Consider the following 22,583-nt stretch of genomic DNA (forward strand, 5'->3'; position numbering starts at 1 on the left):
TCACCTATCGCAGCATGCTGCTTCCTGCCATGGTTTTGGTTTTAGTTTGGTGGTGAATGACCAAGATTTTGCCAAACCCCATCTCATCAGAACTTTAAGATTGTTATGCTTTCCTACTTATATTATATAAATTATACAACAAAACACGATAAGCAGGTATTTCAGACACTACCTTTGATCTCTTCACCTTAAGAATGGATTCTCTGAGGTGGCTCGAGAGTAACTCCATTTGATCATGCTGGCATCTGAAGTTACAACACAGCCCAAGAGCTTCAATGGCAGCTCAGGGATAATGGATAAACTGAGGGACAAGCCCGAGAGAAAGGTATTCTTCACAGATCACAGAGGATTTTGCATTGCCGAGACAAGTGGAAGCCACTTTGAGAACTGATCAAATGAATTCCCAACGCCCTTTTCATCTTTTGTGATTTATATATGGGAAACGTGAATGCTTTAACACACGCTTGGTTTTGATGAAAAAATAATTATTTTTCTACCGTTCTGATCACAGTTCAGTAGTTTTAACCCGAATCATGTATTTGTATTAAAAAATTCACTTAATATGTATATATAAATAATTTATCTAGAATTCAATAAGTTGCCTTTCCTATAGTTCAACTTCAAAATCCATAAATTTAAAACTCTAGGTCTGCATTTGTTTACAAGTTAAGGTTTGACCATCTTCACTATTTGCAATCTTCCCTATGAAGTTATTATCAAATATTTAAAATTTTTGAAGCGTATTTGAAGTAAAATAAAGATTTTCACTCACAAAAATTTAAATATGTTAAACTAGTGATATAGGCCACGAGAATTTTGTAATGACAAAGATACTCAAGTAATATATTTCTCTACTGGGGAAAAGTCATTGACATTTAATGTACGGGGAAAAACTATGTAATGTAGCCATTTCGCCTTCTCTTCCTATTCAAATAATGCTCATAATTTAACTATTGTAAGTAAATACTTTTATTAGAGATTATGTTTAATGTATATGTTATGTCAAACGCTACTTCCCAGGAATACATAACCGGAGAGATAAAAAGTGCTTGTCACAACCTGGATAAGAAAATCAGATTGCTCGAGTCAAAAACTCCTTTGTGTTAGAACTACATATTCTAGGAATATAGCCAAATTGCGGCAAGCCAACAATAAACAAAATTATAAAAATAGCATCAGCATAAATTTTTGTTCATTACGAATCAAGTTAAAAAATTTGGAAAGACTTTGGCAAAGCAATAGCTTCGAGCTCGCCTCTCTATTATTCTGGAAGGAGTAACGGATAGGCACATATATAAATCATAACGATCTGCATAATATATACTGTATAACGGAAGAAGAAACCGTTAAGGTGTAGTTATTTAAAAATTAATAAGGCAACCGTTCAAAAAATGATCCAACTGTTGAAATAACATAAATGTGATTTAATTACGGAAAAAAATAAAGAGGGAAAAGAAATGTAGGAAAAAGGAGATAAAAGATAAAATCAAATCGTGGCCAATGAAACATGCCACATCACTTGCCAATACCCCTCAATTTATAAATATATATATAGATAGATCATAAGTTTATGAATAAATATAACTTGCTTCAAATATGAGTACTTTTTTTTTCTCCAAAGTTCAATCATATATTATCCAAACTCCAACTAAACAAATTGAAAGGAAATATTAAAACTTTTTCTAGTTTTCACAAAATGCTATTAACGGTCATGCTAATTTTGCGACCCCTATTTTATGCCCTAGTCAGACAGACATACGCAGAGACTCCATAGTTTCCAAATTCAACCATGGCGATGAGCAAAGCTGAATACCTACCCCAAGAAATCATCATTGATATACTCTCCCGGCTGCCTGCAAAAGCCATAGGCCAGTTCAGATGCGTGTCAAAACAGTGGCTCAATTTTCTCTCAGACCCACAATTCATCAAATTTCACCACACCATCCATTCCCATAAAGAAGATGCGAAACTCATTTTCGTATCTAGTTCTGCCGCTCTTCACACTATCACGTTTAACCAAAACCCCCAAAATGCCATTTCAAGAAACCTTAATTTTCCGCAGCTCTCACACAACTGGGTAAAAGTTGTTGGCTCATCTAATGGCTTGGTCTTGGTGGAGAATGCGGAAAATATTAAATATTTAATCAACCCCACAACCTTAAAGTACCATAGAATTCCAAACTTTCATTTGGCTCTTCCTGTGCCTGGTATCTTTAGCATGTGTGGTCTAGGGTATGATTTTGCTAGTGATGACTATAAGGTGGTTACGCTTTCTCGATATAAACGGGATTTAGACAATATTTTTGTTGATGTCTACTCTGTTAGAATGGGTCTATGGAGGAGGCATGGGAAGCTACCTGTTGATCATGGAGTTCCTATTGGCGGTTCTGGGGTTTTAGTAAATGGGGCTTTGCATTGGTTGGCTAGGAAATCTCCTTATTATTCCTCTGTAATTGTTGCTTTTGATTTAAATGATGAGACATTCTTGGAGCTGCCAGTACCTAATGCACTCGATGACAATAATTTTGTGCTTTGTGATCTTGTGGCTTTTAGAGGGTGTCTTTGTATGTTGTTGAATGATACAGAAGAAAACAAAATTGAGTTTTGGATGATGAAAAAATATGGGGTTGAGGAGTCTTGGACCAAACGTAGGATTGCTGGACTGGATTTAGTGCATGGTTTGGTGCCATTTTGTTCAATTAGTGATGATGATGTTGTATTGAATGTCGATAGAGAGAAGTTGATTGTCTACAACATGAAAGAGGATCTGTGGAGGGATATGAAGGTTGGTGGAATAACTGCTAAGTTTGAAAGAACTAGATCTTTCATGGAGTCTCTTGTATCTCCTATGTTAGGCAAGGATACTGATGGTTACGGTATTGCTTGATGCAATATTCTGCGATGATGTTGTACTCAGGTATATCATCATTTTTTTCATGATTTTTTAGTCATTTTTAGTGTATTTTGTATAATATTTTTTATTTGGTCCTCATATTTGATCCAATAAAATGAACCCTTAGAGTTTTATGAATGGTAGTTCTTTTGTCCTTGAAGTATGTTTTGATGGTAATTCTTCGATCCCAAAGAAAAGTTAACTGTATTAAATGAAGGAAAGAACCTGGATTTGTAGATTGAATTAATTCAGCATTATAGAATGGTGGCGTCTTAAAGAAAAGAATAGTTCAATTTTGAGCACACACAATGTCTTAAAGAAAAGAATAGTTCAATTTTGAGCACACACAATCTTGAAAAGAAATAGATTTAGATGTTTTTACTCTTCTCTGAATCATGACACTGGTCTCAATAAACTCAGGTAAAAATTAGTCTTGGCCACTTCTGTGCGTACTTTTTTTAAGCAATTTGACTTTAAAACTGTTATCTAGCTGCTTTAAAAACAGAATTCATTTTATGTTGTATGCCTCTTTGAATGTATAATTGTCAAGATCAATCACTACAAAGACCGTAAAGATATATATCGGGTTAGTGGTTCATCCTATTTCTATCCTAATTAAGATGACAAAGGTTCAAAGAAGCTATTTTATGAAGAAGCTTGTTAATTTCTGTTTATGATTTATTTACTACAATAGAATGGCTTGTAGATAATTGTCATCTTTTTCCAGTAATTTTTTCAATAGCTGCTGTGTTTTCTTTACCTTGGAAAACTCTGCTTGTGATTTTGTTAACTAATTCAGCAGCATTATGAGAATTCACTTTTAGCCAGCTCCACTGCCTTCTAAGGAATGGTTTTCGTATTTATTCTTTTTTTTTTCTTTTTTCCAGAAGCTACTATCACGTTACATTGGAAATAACCTCTCTATCTCCACAAGGTAGGGGTAAGGCTGCATACACACTAGTCTCGTATAACCCCACTATGTGGGATTATACTGGGTTTGTTGTTGTACTATCATGTTACAAAATACAGTCTGCGTGAACAGCCTAAAGAATCTCCCGCACCTTTCTCCTCCCCGCCCCCACCCCGCCCATACAAGAGAAATGGTTTCATCAATTAAAGAGTTGGATTTTTGAGGATACATGGTGGTATTTCATGGATTTAAATAATAGCAAGCAGAGAAAACTCGCACACCCGGTGTTTCCACTATATCAATGAATGTACGAGATATGTCTTTTATACACATTTATCTCTTAACTATAGTTAATTTGTGTGTATTCTCATCTCAAGTTATTCTCAACTGCGGTAAATTCACATGGTTTGGTTTAAACACCATGTGTGGATAAGTTTCTCTCGTTGCAAACTGATACTTGTTCTGTGCCTTGCACATGAATTAATCTACTCTAAGCTGTGTACGGAGGCTTGGTGTTTTGTGTGATAAGAATGTGCCGCATAGACTTAAAGATAAGTTTTACAAAGTGGTGATTAAACCGACTATGTTATATGGGCCATTTAAGAACTCTCATATCCAAAAGATGAAAGTAGTCGAGATGAGGATGCCGAGGTGGATGTGCGGGCATTTCAGGAGAGATAAGATTAGGAATGAAGTTATTCGGGATAAGGTAAGCGTGGCCCTAGTGGATGACAAAATGGATGAAGTGAGGTTAAGATGGTACGAGCATGTGAGAAGGAGAGCCACTGATGCCCCCGTGAGGAGTTGTGAGAGATTGGTTGTGGTGAGCATGAGGAGAGGTAGAGGTAGGCCTAAAAAGTATTGAGGCGAGGTGATTAGGCAGGACATGACAAAACTTCAGCTTATTGAGGACATGACCCTAGATAGGAGGGTATGGAGGTCGATGATTAGAATAGAAGGTTAGGAAGTAGTTGGGTGTATTCCTTTGTCATCCTAATGGCACTAGTATTAGTCTTGTAGTTTTTTTTTTCATTTTCCTGTTCGTAGAGCTATATTCTTACCTGTTATTTCTTTTGCTTCAGTTATTTTACTATACCGTTGTTGTTTATATAACGATGTTGTTATTGCTTATTGCTACTGCTCCTTTTCATTTTGTCCTTGAGCCGAGGGTCTACGGAAACAATATTTCTATCTCCACAAAGTAAAGGTAAGGTCTGCGTATACACTATCCTCCCCAGACCCACTTGTAGGATTATATTGGGTATGTTGTTGTTGTTGTAATCATAGGCTGTACCGCACGACTGGTGATTAACATTTTAATTATGTGAACGATCGAAGGTGAACATGAAATAAATGAAGTTAGCTAGATTGAAGGAAAAGATGTATCAACTTCACCAACTAACTAAAAAAAGATAACGTCGTATAAGCGTGACTCCAATAGCAAGACACCTATGCTCAAGGGCGGAGCTACAGTGATGATTGCGGGTTCGGTCGAACCCTATAGCTTTTGTTCAAACCTTATATTTGCATTAAGAAATTCAATGAATAAGTATAAATTATTAATTTAGAACCGAGTAACTTAGAAGGATTATAATTCCGAACCCATAAGATTCAAATCCTAGCTTCGCCTCTACCTATGCTTTCACTTTGGAAAAGACGCCCTTGGTCACTAGTGGAGAGTAAAATAGAAATTAACGCATGTAGGTTCCTGCAATGGCTTTGGTTTTGGTGGTCTAATGACCAAGATTTAACCAAACTCCACCACCTAATGGGTATTGAAACTCCATTGCTAGGAAAGGTTATGATCCTAATTGTGATAATAAAAGTACCTGGTCAAACTATGGCAATCAAAATACTGACACAAGTTCTAGTTCATAGCATGTTTGACAAATTTATAAGTTATCTTTATTAGCCTTATTGTCCTCAAATAGGAAAAGCATTCAGTTCCATGTCGGTTCAAGTTGAAGATTTTAACTTCCGGAAAAAGGTTTCTGACTTCCCTATTTCTTGTGGGATTTGTGCTTAATTCCATACTACTACAGTCAACCTCTCTATAATAACATCCCTATATAACAACACTTCTCTATAAAAGTTAATTTTTATGTTATGTTATAATATATGTTCTCTATAACAGTACCTCGCTATAACATCCAAAAATATTCTTAACAAACGAGGCTGTTATAGAGATGTTTGACTGTATAGAAGTTTCTTAATAAATCCTTTACTTTTTGCAGTGCCATATTGTTTGCTAGTGTTCATTCCGCAAGTGGTATCTTTTCCTCTTTGTCCAAGAAACCTGTAGAGCAGATTTAGCTCTTATATGTTCATTTTTGGAATTTATCCTTTCTTCTCTGATTTTTATACCCTCTTTTCACCAGAATTAACCATGGCGCCCAACATGCTGAACACAAAAAGGTGCAGACTTGAATATCATTACCAGCATCCAGCTGGAAGCTCGAGCTCAAGCACACCACATCATAACAAAACTGAAGTTCGAAGTCTTATAACTCCTGACTGAATGAGTGGGTTTTCAGGCAGTAAAAATAAAGAAAGAGCTCAGTTATTTGGTAATAATAGTTACTCGGTACGAATCAATCAAGATCATAAGATGCATAAAGTTGAAATGGACTAGCTTGTATCTGGTTTAGCTGCACTAGCATCATCAATTCAAGTTGAGGCAATTCATATTTTTTGCAAACAAAGTTTCAATCTTTCCTTCTAATTGCAAAACCATGGATAAAAAGTGCAATGGGTGTGTTTGGTACGAAAGAAAATGTTGTTTTCAGGACTTTATTAATTTTCAAGAATTTAATTATTCTTTTAAAAATTCATACAAACCCAAAGGAAATAATGCGTTGCGTTATTTTTTTACGCAAAAACAACGTTGAAATTACTCTTTTTTGGTTGAAAAAAAAAGTACTTTTTCTATAACATGTAAAAAAAGTACTCATTTTGTTGAAATGAAAGAAAATATTTTTTCTATATCATCAAAAGATTGAAATGAAAGAAAATGCTTTTTCTACATCATGAAAAGAAAATACCCGTTTTATTGAAATGAAAGAAAATACTTTTTCTACGTTGATGTTTGGTTATAATTGTATATTTTTAGTGCATTACTTACCTTACATTTATGTGCTTTAATGCTAAATTGTATTATATGTATGCTTAATTGAGTTTATTTTATGTGTAGTTATTTTGGAGATGAAATTGTGAGCGAACTAAAGATTTTATGTGTATTTTATATATTACAAGAATGGTTCATAATTATTTAATTATTGGACAATGATTGAAGTTTAGTATTATGAAAAAAACAAAAGAAAGACGTTTCATTACCACGAAGTTGAAGAAAACAAAAAGGCAGGACTACGGAGGGACTTAGAAAAACCTACTAGCAACCTCTCTGCTTCCTATACTTAGAAAATGATCCCAATGAAGCCAATGGTGAGACAAAAGGAACCCCAGGATTGATTATTCCCTTAGGCCTATTCTCACTCCTTCAACTAAGAAATTCAAATCAGCACTTGAAGCAGGAGTCTAGCTAAGGCTAGTGCGCTAGAATTCAAATGTCTTGTTCTATTCTAAGGCTCGGACGTGGAGCTGGCTCTATTAATCGATAAGCAGCGGTTGCTTACCCACGGACACCTAAGCCTTCTAGGCAAGTGCATAAAGAGAGAGGGGAGGTAGCTTCCAGAAAGATAGAATCCGCGAAATGGATACAAAAAAGGTGGCAAGTTTTTTCTCAATCGAGAGTCATTTCCCTTAGTGCGGAGGGGGTTCGATTCCCGTTATACGCTATGTGGCGAAAAAGACTGATTCAACGAGATAGCTAAGCAGATAGATAGACTCCTTTCCCGCTGCTGTCCATAACTCAAAATAGGTGACCTAACGTCCGCCGCCCGACTAAACATACCAATAGTCACCAGGCATTACTATAGTGGGATTTCAAAAAAAATGGGCTTCATTTTTTAAGCTTCTTATCACCTGCAGGAGTCCCACTGCCATTAGCACCTTTTTTAGTACTCCTTGAGCTAATCCCTTATTGTTTTCGAAGGTTTCTGGAAGCATCCTTTACTTTGTTGTTCACAGTAGCAGCTTGCCAAGTGGGAGAATGAGGACCGTCGGATCGAGGGCATGAAGGCTATAACATAGAATTGCAAATTGAAAAAGAAAGGAAAAGTACGAGAAATTATGGGAAGAAAAGTTAGGCAACTAGCACTAACCAAAGAAATCAAAATTGTAAACGAAGAGCAGCAGGCGAGGCGAGCAATTCTCCTCGCGTTTTGCCTCGCGACGCGAGGTCCAGTGCGAGGTTCATCGCGCGTTTCGTGTGGCGACGCATGGTCTGAGTTTTAAGTCTATTTTGTCTCCTTTTTGGTTTTGGTTTTGGACTTGGTTATTTCATTTATGTCTTTTCTCTACACATATAAATAATCATTAAACACCATTTTTAGAGAGGGAGACCTGAGATTGGACCGAGGGAGAGCACAGAGCCACCATAGAGGCCGGAATTCATCAGATTCCATCTTTCTTCCATCAAATTTAGTAATCTTTATTTTTTCTTGATGATTTGTTGTTTTGCTATCATGGCTATGTGGAGCTAAATTCCGCATTCTAGGGTTGTGGTTGTCATGAATATTGAAGTTTATTGATTATATTACCGTTAATTCGAGTTATCGTCTTTGGTTGTTTTTCTAATTCTGTGCATAATTGCTTAATTGTTTGGCCAGTAGTTGAGTTCTATTTACTATCTATGCTATGCTTGGGAAAGCCGTGTTTAGATTAGAGTAGAACTGGAGAGAGCTTGTTTCTGAACCTGTGGCTCGGGGAAAGATTTCGCGGTTAGAATATGAATATACCTAACAATCTTGCTTAGTTGAATACCGTATTATATTCGCTCATGATAGATTCAAAACCATAGGAATGTAGGGTTGATATATTATGGATTGACGGATAGTATTGTGGGAACATATTATTTATATAAACGATCAGGTCAACTAGCAATCATAGATAATTTGGATTAACAGGTGTAATTATGAACTCAATAGGATTGATAAACCGACCACGACCCTGGAATTTATATCTCCCTTGGCTACATGTTTAAATTTTGCAATAGCAGTTGTAATAAAAAAGTTAAACTCTTGAACATCTTGAACAGTAAATTGATTTTAGTTTGCTTAGTTAACGGTTAATCTAAGTCTTTGTGGGTTCGACATTCGACTTTCGAGTCACTTTATTACTTGACAGCCACGTATACTTGCGTGTACTGGGGAATCAACAAGTTTTTGGCGATGTTGCCGGGGACTTAGTTATTCATTGTTTATCTAAGTTAAGCTTTTAATTTATTTTTGTTCAAGTTTTTAATTTTCTTATTTAATTAGTATTTTGTTTTCTTTTACTTACTTTCACATGGCATCTTGGAATGTAAATTGTTCGAATGATACTTATTCTTATTTTGATGATCCTTGTCCATATTGTGGAGGACCCCACTAGTAAAAAAATTATCAGAATATCCCCGGGAGCGAGTTGTGCGTACAATCTCAATCCTTTTCGTGGAATATTTGTAATATATGTGCTGGTCAAGGTGGCCATTGGGATGGCTGTCCTAATTCTTTTTATCCTTCTTCGAGCCCTAAGTATGATGTTTCTGATAATATTTGTTGTTATTGTTGTACTCAGTGTGGTTGAGCCGAGGGTTATGTGTGGTTATGGTATTGGAATTGGTTTGAGGAAATATTGTGCATATGGGCACATGTGGTGAAAGTCATTATATTGTGTTGTTATATTTTTTGGCACACGTGGTATTTTAAAAGGATTGTCGGGGTGTTCGCACGTGAGTTGTCTGTGCTATTGTTATTATTGATATTTGCACATGCGGTGTGACAAAGCGGGCTATATATGCGGGTTTGCGCATGTGTCGAGACCAGGTGGAAATAATATCATTATGCGCGTGCGGCAAGACAAGGCAGGCATTTGTTTTATTGTTGCGCACGTGGCGAGACAAGGTGTTCTATGTCGGGGATGATGTGTGATGACTTGTGATGGCCCGAGGACATTGTTATTGATGATATTTGTATAGTGGTGTGCCTACCTTGTGTGAGTTATACATTTTTCATTGTGTTGTGTTGTTTCCTACGTGCCTTTCGTTGTCTTCACTCTTACTTGTCGACTTGAGTTGTGATAGAACACTTGCACAAGCATACATGTAATTAATCACCCGTATCAGGTTAAGAAGATGAATCCTGATATTATTGACCATTTACATGTACTCTCGTTTACTTGCCTTCTGTGTGAGAGGCACGTGAGTTGTCCGTGCGGTCATGAGTCACTGTTATTGATGGCACGTGAGTTGTCCGTGCAGATATGAGGTATTAATGGTATTGGCACGTGAGTTGTCCGTGCAACACGTGAGTCGTCCATGCAGCTATGAATTGTAATGTAGGCACAAGATGCCAAGTGATTAGGGTTCATGAACTGAGACCCGTGAATTGTGACTATGAGGTGAAGTACCTCAGAAAAATTCTTAAACAAATCTTGTGTGAAAGTGGTTGCTCTTATTGAGTTGTTACTTGTTTTCCTTACTTGGTTCACCAGATTTAAACTGTGTTCAGCTTACTCTACGACATTATTACCTGTTTGTTCCCTGTTGCTAACTGATGTTTCTAGTATTCTATTGTGAGTATTGTTTTGCTATCTTTACCATGCTTAGCTTTATATTGACATCGTTTCCCTGTTAGTTTTACATTCATACTTGTACAGGTTGTTAAGTCTAGTAGGTGTCTTGACTGTCCTTCGTCACTACTCCACTGAGGTTAGTCTTGATATTTACTGGGTACCGTTGTGATATACTCATGCTACGCTTTTTACATATTTTTTTGTGCAGATCCAGGTACTTATGAGTCGGATGATCACTAATTAGATGATCGGGCTTTGCCGTGGAGACTCAAGGTATACCTGACATCGCGTTCGCAGGCTTAAGAGTCACCTTCTGATATTGTACTTGTACTGTTTATTTCTATTCCGAAACAGTTGTACTTAGAGATTTCTTAGTAAACTCAGCAGAGCTTATGACTTGTACTACCGGTTTTGGGGTATTGTATTGCACTCGGGAGTATTGGTTTACAATAGAAATTTCAGTTTCATACTTAATAGTTGCTTCTGGTTAAATTCTGTCATATAATTCAGTAAGTGTTAGGTTTGCCTAGTCTTAGTGACTAGGTGTCATCACGACATCCTACGGAGGGGAAATCGGGGTCGTGACACTTCAAGGCTGTTTTTAACTCATAGAAAAAAGACTCAACTATTTTGACTTATTATACGATCAGAAGATTCTCTATCTATTAGCATACTCACACTGGCAGTTACAGTAAGTGGCTGCAAGAGAGTTGATTGTCTAATATTTATCAAATAAGCAATCTGTACCATTTTTCCATCCAAAAATAGAAATAAGACAGGGAAGCACAATTATTTGATATGCTAACAAAACATTGCAAAGCTAAAGATTTGTTTACTGAAATTCAAAGGATAATCCTGCTTTCACAAGAGGAGAAGACTTGATGTAAAACAACCTGTTAAATGCGCGTTTATCGCTACTCAGATCATCTATTAAAACTCAACTGAGATATGAACGATCAAATCTCAAGTATGAGGGTCTGATCAAAAGGGACCCTTTCTCCACACGTTGCTACTACTGCCTTTGCAGGCTTCAAAATATACCAAACACAAATGCATGTCTCAACTACTACCTTTGTATACTTCATCACATTATACAAACCACTATTGGGATTAAACATATCGAGATGCAGGCCTTTGTGTACAACTCGATTTTGATAAGGCTTTGTATACATCTCTCTTAACTTGTATTGTGCCTAGAGTAGATTAATTCCTGTGCAAGGCATAGAAAAAGTGTAAGTTTGCTATGAGAGAAACTTATTCATACCTGGTGTTTAAACCAAACTGCATGAGTTTACCATAGTTGACAGCTATATTGCACGGACTCTCCAAAATGCTGCTATACCCGTGTCAAATCCTCCAAAAATACACTACTTTTGGAGAATCCGACACACACCCGGCAACATTTTCGGAGAGTCCGAGCAACATAGTTTAACAGTAAATTGATATTAGAATATACACAAACTAACCGCATTTAAGTGATAAAATGTGTATGAAAGGGATATGTCATATATTCATTGATATTGGAAACACCGGGTGTGTGAGTTTTTTCCATTGATATGGCGTAAATCCATGAAATACCACCACGTGCCCTCAATAATTCTACTCTTTAATTAATGAAACCATTTCCCTTTTATGGGCAGGGAGGTAAGATTCTTTAGGCCGTTTGTCCATAGACTAATTTTGCAGCATGATAGCAATTGGTGCAATCAAACAATCCACGCTCCCACGTATTGACTCGGATCACTCTCCAATTATCCTAGAGTGTGGTCATTGGGCTAGAAATGTCTCTTATTTTAAGTTCAAAATATGTGGTTAGAACACCCTAATTTTGAAGAATTGGTTAGAAATTGGTGGATGCCTTTCAATATTTTGGGCAGCCCGGATTATATTTTTGACAAAGAAGCTCGAGTTATTGGAACTTAAGCTTAAAGAATGGAACAAGCCCTCTTTTGTCTTTTGGAGAATAGGAAAACTTCTATACTGAGTGAAATCATGGAAATTGATCAAGAAGCTGAAGAAACACCACTCTCGGATGATCTCTTACACTCCAAAGCAATCCTTCATATGGAGCTTGAGGAGATTTTCAAAATGGAAGAAATCACCCGGAGACAGAAGTCTAGGTGCCTTTGGTTGAAGCAAGGGGACAACAACACTGCTTTTACCACAAGATGGCAAACTCTCATAGTAGATTCAATCATATTGACAGGCTGGAGGTTGGGGGAGTACTTTATGAAAATGAAGAGGTCATCAAAAAATGAGATTCTTAGTTTTTATGAGGCATTATACAAAGAGAATGAAAACTGGAGAACACATTGGGAATATGTCAATGCTCCATGCATTTCCAGCGAGGAAAAGGAGTGGCTTCACAGACCTTGCCAGGAAGAGGAGATACATGGGGTCATCAAAAGTTGCGAAAGTGACAAATCGCTGGGTCCAGATTGGTTCTCAATGTGTTTCAACAAAAGGTGTTGGCTGATTCTAAAAGTTGATTTGTTGAATGCTATTAATCACTTTCATGATTGTGAATATTTTGAAAGTTTAAATTCTTCTTATACAGCTCTTATCCCTAAGAAGACTGATGCAAAGGAACTAAAAGATTATAGACCTATCAGCTTGATAGGTAGTTTCTATAAGATCCTTTCCAAAACTTTGGCGAATAGGCTTAAAAATGTGCTGCCAAGTCTTGTCAGTCCTTCTCAGATGGCTTTTCTTAGTGATAGAAACATCATAGATGCAGCCTTGATCGCCAATGAATGTTCGGATTCAAGGATGAAGTCGGGAAAGCCGAGAATAGGTTCACTTAAATTGAAACGGGAGGAGTAATATAGAGATTGATATGTCTTGATTCTTGAGGCAAAATTGTGAGGTTATTCATTTTAAGGGCCTTTTTTCATCGTTAGTTACTCTTATCTATGTATTGCTACTGTAGATATCTATCTTAAGAGTCTCTCCACTCTCAACAATGTGGTTAGCTTCTTAAGTAGTAATACCACCCGATATCTATCTTAAGAGTCTTTATAGTTATAGATCTTGCAATTATACAATCAACGAGGTAGAAAGCTTAAATTTGTTTCCTTTTTTAGAGCAGCCAAATCATAGTTCTACTGTCGGTATTGTTTAAAAATGGTATCCATAGGAGTGGCAAACACTAATTTTACATGAGTTCATTGTGAGATTAACTTATGATTCGAAGAAGCCAAAACTTCTAAAATTATTCCTTTTCAAGACTACATGTGCTCAAAATTGAACTATAAGTTTTCCTTAAAGAGCCACCATTCGATGATGTTGAATTGAAACAAGTTACAATTTCAAGTTTTTCCCATTTCAAGTGATACAATCAATCACTAAATCTATCTTCGGGGTGGAAGAATTACCATCACAAACTCTATGAAGAAAGAATTACCCTTTGCGATCCTTTATGGGGTTTATTTTTATTGAATCAAATACGGGGACAAAATTAAACATACTATACAAAGAAATTGTAAAAATGCCTTTATAATACCTGAAAGTGATAGTGTGAAAAGCATGAGAAACAGAGATATAAATGAGTTTTTCTTCTTTTTTGTGGGCATGGATAATGTGGTGAGCTTTGATGAATTGTGGGTCTGAGAGAAGATTGCGCCACTGCTTTGACACGCACCTGTATTGGCCTATGAATTTTGCAGGCAGCAGGGAAAGTATGTCAAATATGATTTCTTCGGGTAGGGTTTTAGCTTTGCTCATCGCCATTGAAGGAGTGTAGGATTTTTCTTCCGTAGTTTTTCAATTATTGGGAAAAAATGAAAATAAGGAATTTACCGTTTGGATGGGAAAGCTTTTTTCAATTTGTTTCAAGTATTGCGAAAATTAGAAAAAGTTTTTACCCACCAAATTTTCTCTTTTGATGTAAATTTGAAGTGCAAATTGAATAAGAGTACTTGAAAGTTGAAATTGTATTTGGGCATAAATTTACTCCAAAAGTTGTATTTTTTTACTTAAAACCATTATTTCACTAAAATAAGGTTTCAGTATTTGTGAATAGTCACTTCCAATATTTGAAATATTGTGTAATTAAAAATACTTGTTTGAGGACTATTTCAAGTGAAATCATGTAATACACTAATACATCAATTTTTGCACAACTTATTGCAGAGTGTTATTTTACGGTGCAAACCAAACTGCATTGCTTATGCCAGACTTATAGCATCTTTGGCAAAGTTTCTCAAGAGGTCAAAAGTATTTTATTTTTTTTTCAAAAGCACTTTTTTTTCTTACTTAAGGTGTTTGGTCAAGCTTTTTTGGTGAAAAAAAATAATTTTGGGAAGAAGCAGAAGCAGTTTCTGATAAGCAAAAAAAAAAAGTAGCTTCTTCCCAAAAGCAGTTTTGACTTTTTTTCTTACCAAAAATACCCTTAATAAAATATAGTATATACCAAAATAACCGTTAAACCTAATGCTTAGGATATTAATGTATAAATATTTCTTATTATTTTTAGGATAACTTTCTAATATATAGTGATTTTAGGAGTGAATTCTTTTATATTTGTTGAATGATTTTTAATATATTTAACTTATATTAAAAGAATTAAGTACTTTTAAATTTTATTTTCATATTTTACTTAAATAAAATAAAAAAATTAATTATTGCCTGTAATAATAATTTTTTGAGATTATTTATTTACTTATAATACTAACTATTAAGTAAATCTATTCATGTCCTTATTCGTAATTTAATACTTAAAATTATTTTCTGAAAAGTTTGGTCAAATATAAATTATTGTTCAAAAATATTTCAGATTAATTAGTCAAACACAAACTGATTCTCTCCAAAAGTACTCTTTTCAAAAGTTCTGGACATTCTTCATTAATAAGTGGGATTAATCATACCATTCTCGTTACCGAAGTAAGTTATATTTGCCCTTATTGACTAATGGAGCTAAATAGCATGGTGCAAAATGCCGTATGTCCAAATCTCAATAACGAGAGTAGTCAAATTTCTTTAACTGTGAGAAATGGTCTACATATGCCTCTGTAGCTTAAAAATTATCCCATTTTACCCCTCCCCTAAAATACTGTATTCATTTAATCTTTTTAATCGATAAACAACGATAATCTAGAAAGATGAACATAGTGGGAAAAAATTAAATTAATTACGGGTAAATACAACTGAAACAACAATGCTACCAAAATTGGCCCATATTTTTACTTTGGGAAAAGGGTCAAATATACTCCCCTACTTTGATATATTGTTCACATGTATCCTCCGTTATACTATTGAGCCACATCTACCCTTACCGTTAGCCAAACTTTTTAAAAATACCCTCCACCTAACGGAAAGCCACCAAATTAAAAAAAGACTTATTTTTTAACTAAACCCATTAATAACATGTTAAACCGCTTTTATTTACTGTATTTTTTCTCAAAGATTAGTCATCTCCTTCATATTCACTTGTTGAACTGAAGAAGTGAAAGACATAAAAATACCGACAACCATATATTCATTTATATATTCAGTCACAATTCTTTTAATATCATTATTGTATGTTTATTATATTCAGCCTTTTTCGATTTCTTTTTTCTTCTTCTAGTTTTTCTCTTTGTTTTTTTTTTTTTTCGTCATGTCAAACTGTATCAAGTATTCACCATGATTTTCTTTCCACCATGACTTGAATATTTATAGTATCTTATTAGGTTGACAGTTCTGAAGTCTTAAGGCAGCTACCGAGGTATTTTTTCCTCCATTTGTGAGCCTTTGTTGATGAGTATTTAAGCATTATGATTTTCTTATTCTACTTTAAGCATTTGAGCTACGAGTATTATCGTCAAATCACGCCTTAAGAACCAAAGTTAGAGTCCAAGCTATGGGGTGTGATCAGCGGCGGCCTCACCCTAAAGCAAGTGAAACACTTAATTTAGGCCCCAAAAATTTAAGGGCCCCAAAATTATTATTTTTCTATATATAGTAGTATATTATTTATATAATTATCTCTTATTATTGATAAATTTATTTCTTTATTGTCATATTAATTTTTAATAACTCGATTTTTTCCTCTAATTAATATAACTAAAATAGTTTTCTATCAATCTTATTTTACTTTTTTACTTAATTATATTTCTCTATTCGTTAGTTGGTCACGTAACTATATCTAATAATCTAACTTATTATTTATTTTCCTTACATAAATTATACTCTCTCCGTCTCAATTAATATGAAAGTGTTTGATTGGGCATGAAGTTTATGAAATAAAGGAAGGCTTTTGAAACTTGTAATCTTAAATAAATCGTAGAAATTTGTGGGCTAGAAATCATTTCATTAATGGTAAAAAGAAAAATCTAAAGTTGAATTGTTACCAAATATAGAAAGGGGCTTACTAAAAAAAGGAATCACTTAAGTTGGGACGAAGGAAGTATGTTTTCTGGGTTCTCCCATTTCAGTTGTGATGCAATCAACGTTAAATTCATTTAATTTTCTGTACTTTATAAAACTAAGTTCTCATTTTTTTAATTCCACATCCTCACTTGTCTAATTTTTAAAAAAACGATGTTCATTAAATAAATAAAAATATATATATATATATATATATATATATATATATATATATATATATATATATAAAGGCCTCTTATTAAAGCTTTGCTTTATGCCTCGGATGATGTTGGGCCGCCCCTAGGTGTGATACTCATAATTCTTAGTAACAACTGAACTTATAATGAACAGAAATTATTAAATAATAAGAGGAGATTCAATTTAATATCAAGTTACAGTCTAAGGAGTTCATCAAGAATAAAAGAAAGTACACCACCAAGTTGGAAAGTAACTTAACAACATAAGCACACTAACTTCATGTATTAACCAAACACAAATATTGTTAAAGTATATATCAATTGTTACCATACATACAAACCAACTATCAAGTGTGATAACATGACAACCTAATGCCACCATGAACAACTAAGAACCAAAATATAAGTTTTTACTAATCCTACCGCCACCATCATTCTCACTCTCTCTCTAAATGAATAAAATATGTTAAGGCGTGTCAGAAATTTAGGTTCCGTATTTTAATATGATGGGTTTAAAGGGTTGTGGGTTAATGTATTTTTTTTTTAAATAATTTTTTTTAATTTGATGATTGTCTGTTAGGTGGATGATATTTTTAAAAAGTTTGGCTAACGGTAAGGATATATGTGGTCTAATAATATAACGGATGGTATATGTGAACAATAAACAAAGTAGAGGGGTATATTTGACCATTTTTCCTTTTACTTTCTTACCTGTTTTGGCCCAGTTTATATTTAACTTCTATTTTGTTTATCCCTTAACCCAAAATTATAGACCTACTTCTAGCATTCTTTTTTCTTTTCTCATTTTGTTCTTTCTTTCTTTTATGTTCTGCTTCACGGTGGCTGGTGATTCTATGCCACAAATCCACCTTCATCCTCTTGAATCTCTTTTTTAATTCATGGGTATGACTCATGATTAATATGAGCTAAAAATTTGAATTCCAATTGATGGATGTTCAAATCTGAAATTGAAGTTTTGCTGCGGTGAGACTCGAACTCCATTGAAGGAGCTTCAGAGCACGAAGTTCTATTCAAATCTGGAAAATTTTACGGTAAAATGATTGGGTGAAGTTAAAAATTATTGGAAAAGCTTGTAGTAACTTGAATCTTGAATGCTCGATTGATTGGGTTTGATTAACATTAATTTTGGGAATTACAACTGAAACTTACAACTGGAAATGCTGGATTGATTGGATTGAAATTACAACTGAAACTTACTTAAGTAAGGACATTACATAATGGTATCCTGAAGTAAAATAGCATAATAACATTTTATCTCTTTCTATGCAGCCAACTATACGAAATATTTAGCATCTACAAGTTTGTTATAACAGAGAAGAACGAATTTATAATGAGAAACATAGACATGTTTACCTAGTTAAAGCCCAGAATTTGCAATGTTTGCACAACATAGTGTTAAGATTGGTGAAATCGATCAGAAATGGAGAAAATTGAGACTAGGGTTTGATTAATCGGGCATGTTTGCAGAGAGAAGAATCGAGAGAATTCTTATTTTCTTTTCTCAGAAATTGAATGCAAATACCTGAGTCTAACTATTTGTACTGGGACAAAATGGAAAATACAAAACAAAGAGAAAAAATGATTAGGTTGCATTGGCTAATAAATACAAACAAGCCCAAATGATTACAAATCAGATAACTCCAACACATAACTTTCCACCATTGCAGACAGTCAAATATTATTTTTAAGGTAAAACTGGTGCCCTAACACCACCTTGGATAATACCAAATCATAATAAAGAGCTAAAACACCCAACAGTAAATAGAAACAATGAAGTCGGGTAATAAACAACAAAAGAGTTGAGCAAGCGCTTCACAACTCCATTGGTAAAGCAACTGTCATTGGCCACGTTTTCTCTGCAGGACATCTCTTACTGCCATTGTTAAGTAACAGGCACTCAGCTCTTGTTACACACCATGTGAGCCCTTTGAGAATTCACATCTACTGAAATATTATGATTTACCCAAATTATTAGATGATGGCCTATCTAGACCATTTCACATAGTTTATAGAATACATGAACCTTTTTTGTTCTAAATTTTGGACGCCGGGAAGCAAACCATTTTTCACTTTTGCAAAGGCAAGGGCATGATTGACACTAACTATTAACGAAAAGCATATATAGATTATTTTCCATAATTCAAGGACATATTTTACCCTTTATCTCTCCAACCAAATGTTGAATTATTTTGGCAAGATATTATGATGGGATTATTTTTTCTAATCTCTTCAACCAAATGATGCCTAAGTGCAGAATGATTCTCACTTTTGTGTGAGTCGCACATAAAATAAGTGTGAGACAAATAGGGTTAAAATTGGTATCTTCGGTTAAATATATTGTTTATCCTTGAAATGGATACCAATTAATTTTTTACGCGTTTAATAGATATGTGATTTACTTTAACACAAATGATCAAAGAACAGTAAATAATGGAATTGAAATGAGATAAAACGATCAAACCAATGTGGCGAAGTAATCAAGCCTCGTGTCAGGCTTAAATACTAACGGTCGGTTTCAATCGAGCCCTCGAGATAGAGCTCGGATCCAGCTAAATGAGTGAACAATTGAAGAACACTTAGATCAATTACTGACAGTCAAAATAAATTTTATTGTCTTGATATGCATGCCAAAAACAGTTTCAAAAAATGAAGGGGTCCTCCTTTTTATATAGTAGAGGAGTTTTAGCCCTAATACAAGTCTAAATAAGATAAAAATCTTGTTCTTCCTTTTCTCCCACGAAAATATGATCCGCAGTTAATACCGAGCGTGATCTGCACCGCAATATCCAGCTAATGGCGGATATTTCGGCTCCCCGTTTGTCTTTTTTAACTAGCTTTCCTTTCCCCCTCAATTCTTCATCTCATTCTAGCTTGATTCTTTCCGGGTTCGGCCATGCTCGAGACCCGTTGTACCATTTATTTATCCCTGGTTCCGATCTATGGGTACCTTTCGGTCTCACTCGAGCCAGTAACGAGTAACGTCGTTCCTTGCTTCACAACGGGAAATCGGGATAACTCTATCCCCGATTTTACCTGTATACAGATAGTTCCATCACTTCTCAGAGAGTAGATTATAGGAACAATGAAAGAGGACGAATTGACCCTGGTTCCTTTTTTCGTACATCATGAGCAAGCTAACGAACCGAAACGTCCCATCAGTCACGTTGCTTTAATTTTGGACATGCGTTAGCTGTCAGTTGAATATCCCCCGGTAGTTACCGAATTCGAAATGTCTCGCAATCATTACTCTTTCCCTTTAAAAGTTCTGGTATCCTATTTTCACTTTTTTTTACTTCCTGACTTCAAATTTCCTTAAGTTACCCTCGAGTTTTTTATATCTTCATCTGTTCATCAATCCTTCAAATCTTCATAACTTGTTCTTCATATCTTCATATTATCACAGTTCATCTTCAAATCTTCATATAAAGTCTTTAAATATTCATATCAAGTCTTCAAATCTTCATTCACTCAGATAGAAATGGTGAAAACTTCAAAATCACTACCTCAAAACATTGCACCAACGAATTCTTCCTCGGCCACCAGTATCAAGGCAGTGCCTCCCATAGTAACCTCAGTACCTCCCCATACAGATTTTATCCCCGACGGCTGCTCCATAGATAATAACATTAAAATCTAGAAGGCCTCTGCACAAGGAGATTAGTGTAAGGAGGCGTGAAGGTACGTTTGCTCCATTACCGATGAGACGCTCAAGATTGTCCGAGAGAACTGCAAATGGGAAGGCTAGGACATAGTCGTTCCCAGTCATGACGAGGACATCACGACATACATGGAAGGATACTTATATGTTTATACATATCCTTTCACATTTGGCCCTGTTGATACGGTGATCCTTGAGTTCTGCAAGAGGTACGAAATTTGCCCCGGGCAGGCTCAACCGTTCATTTGGAGGATCGTGACACTTCTCTATCATTTTATGAATAATATGGAGGAGCCTCGGTTCATGGTAGATCACTTACTCCGAGTTTACAACCCCAGAATCTTTCGAGGAGGGGTTAATCAAACTTGTCTGTCGGTAAAGAAGGCTCCCTTCTCTTGTATAGACAAAGACAGGGACCGAGGTTGGCAGGGTAGGCTCTTTTGGATAAAGACCGAGGACCTCATTCCTCCCGAATTCATGTCGTTCCCTGAGAAGTTGAACCAGAATCGTAAGTTTACTTCTTCTTAAGTCATCAAAGTCCTTTCTTGTATTTACTTTTCATTCTCATGACATGTTTCATTTGATATGCAGTTGTCCCCCGAGTCCCCAATGCGGTCCTGTATTTTAGGGAGTGGGTGGAAAGTATATGCAAACAACTTACCTATTCCAAGCGTGAGTTCTTTTTTTCTGGTTGAATTTTGTCCTGGTCATTTTTATTCTGTTATTGTCATGACTAAATCCTTCTTTCACACGTTTGCCTAAGACCATCAAGCTTCAGAAAACCACCAATATCATGGTATCAACCTCGTCTTCCAAACCCTCCTCTTCTCTACAGCCCGTTGTTGAAGTTGCTGCAATGAAGGAGGGAAAACAAAGAAGAAAAAAAGATCCCCTGACTCCTTGGATGTTCCTGCCAAGGTCAAGAAGAGAAAATAGATTGTGCTTAAGGTCAGAAAGAGCACCAAAAAGACTTCTGATGCCCGGGTCCCAGATTCGGAAGCTCTTTGTCACCTCAAGGATTTTCTCGAGGATGACGAGGACATGGAATTCTACATATGGGTGTTTAACGGGCGGGCTGGGACGGACTGGATACAAAAAAAACCAGCTCGTTCGTTTAACATTGCGGGCTGTTAGCGGGCTGAGTTAGCAGGCTGTACTTTTTTGAGTTTTTTTTTGTCCGTCCGGGTTCGGGCTTAGCGGGCTGGACCGGGCCGTGTAATTTTTTTAATTTTTTTTTAAGTAAATTTTGTTTTTCTTATTCAATGTTATTGATACTCAAGTGTTTGCAAACTTTTAAGGCTTAGAATTAAACTTTGAAGTTTAAAGTTTTAAATTTAAAATTTGAATTTTACAATTTTAAAATTAAAATTTGAAAGTAAGTGGCTACAAAAAATTATTTAATAAGACCAATAGGCAATATGTAAGGATCAAGCTCCGAAGACTTTCATTTGTTATTTTTATTGAATAATATATAATACTTCAAATTAAGTTGCAAATTCTTTTTTGATTTTGTTATTTTTGAACTTGCAAATTAAAAGTTTACAATAATTATAAAAAAAAAAAATAGTACATCACATGCTTTGCATCATTTTTGTAAGTTCATCCATGTCAACATGAGGTTCTTGGTTTTCGGCATTAGTTGAATCAGAACCATAAACCATTATATCTCCAATTACTTGGTCCTACGCTTCATCTACCTCGTCACGCCCTTGATTTCGCCGTTCTGATCTTATCCAATCTCTGAAGCACACTAGAATTTCCAAAGCATTGCTGCCCAATGAATGACGGGTATCTCCTACTTGCTGCCTTGCTTGGCTAAATACGCTCTCTGATGCGACTGTTGAAATCGGCACATTTAGCACGTCTCGAGCCATGGCCGAAAGAACA

At 35.4% G+C, this 22,583-nt stretch overlaps 1 protein-coding gene and 1 long non-coding RNA gene across 3 annotated transcripts; one reads left to right on the forward strand and one right to left on the reverse strand.

Annotated features, from left to right (window-relative positions):
* Nucleotides 1–1,618: 1,618 nt before the first annotated feature.
* Nucleotides 1,619–6,573, forward strand: LOC104111179 (F-box/kelch-repeat protein At3g06240). 2 transcript variants are annotated; one of them, XM_009620819.4, is made up of 2 exons: nt 1,619–2,917; nt 6,182–6,573. In XM_009620819.4, exon 1 carries the CDS (start codon nt 1,790–1,792, stop codon nt 2,885–2,887), a length of 1,098 nt encoding a protein of 365 aa, XP_009619114.1. In that variant the 5' UTR covers nt 1,619–1,789; the 3' UTR covers nt 2,888–2,917; nt 6,182–6,573. The 2 variants fall into 2 exon arrangements, with proteins under 2 accessions (XP_009619114.1, XP_009619112.1); XM_009620817.4 differs by lacking the exon at nt 6,182–6,573 and adding an exon at nt 3,781–4,190.
* A 4,714-nt stretch (nt 6,574–11,287) lies between these two features.
* LOC104111178 (uncharacterized) lies at nt 11,288–14,264 on the reverse strand. Its single transcript, XR_689624.4, has 2 exons — nt 13,978–14,264; nt 11,288–11,685 (listed from the first exon to the last, which is right to left on the reverse strand). It is a non-coding gene; the product is annotated as an uncharacterized lncRNA (long non-coding RNA).
* Between the last annotated feature and the right edge of the window lie 8,319 nt (nt 14,265–22,583).

The sequence above is a fragment of the Nicotiana tomentosiformis genome, chromosome 9 (genome assembly GCF_000390325.3).
Source record: "Nicotiana tomentosiformis chromosome 9, ASM39032v3, whole genome shotgun sequence".
In the NCBI taxonomy this organism is placed as follows: Eukaryota; Viridiplantae; Streptophyta; class Magnoliopsida; order Solanales; family Solanaceae; genus Nicotiana; species Nicotiana tomentosiformis.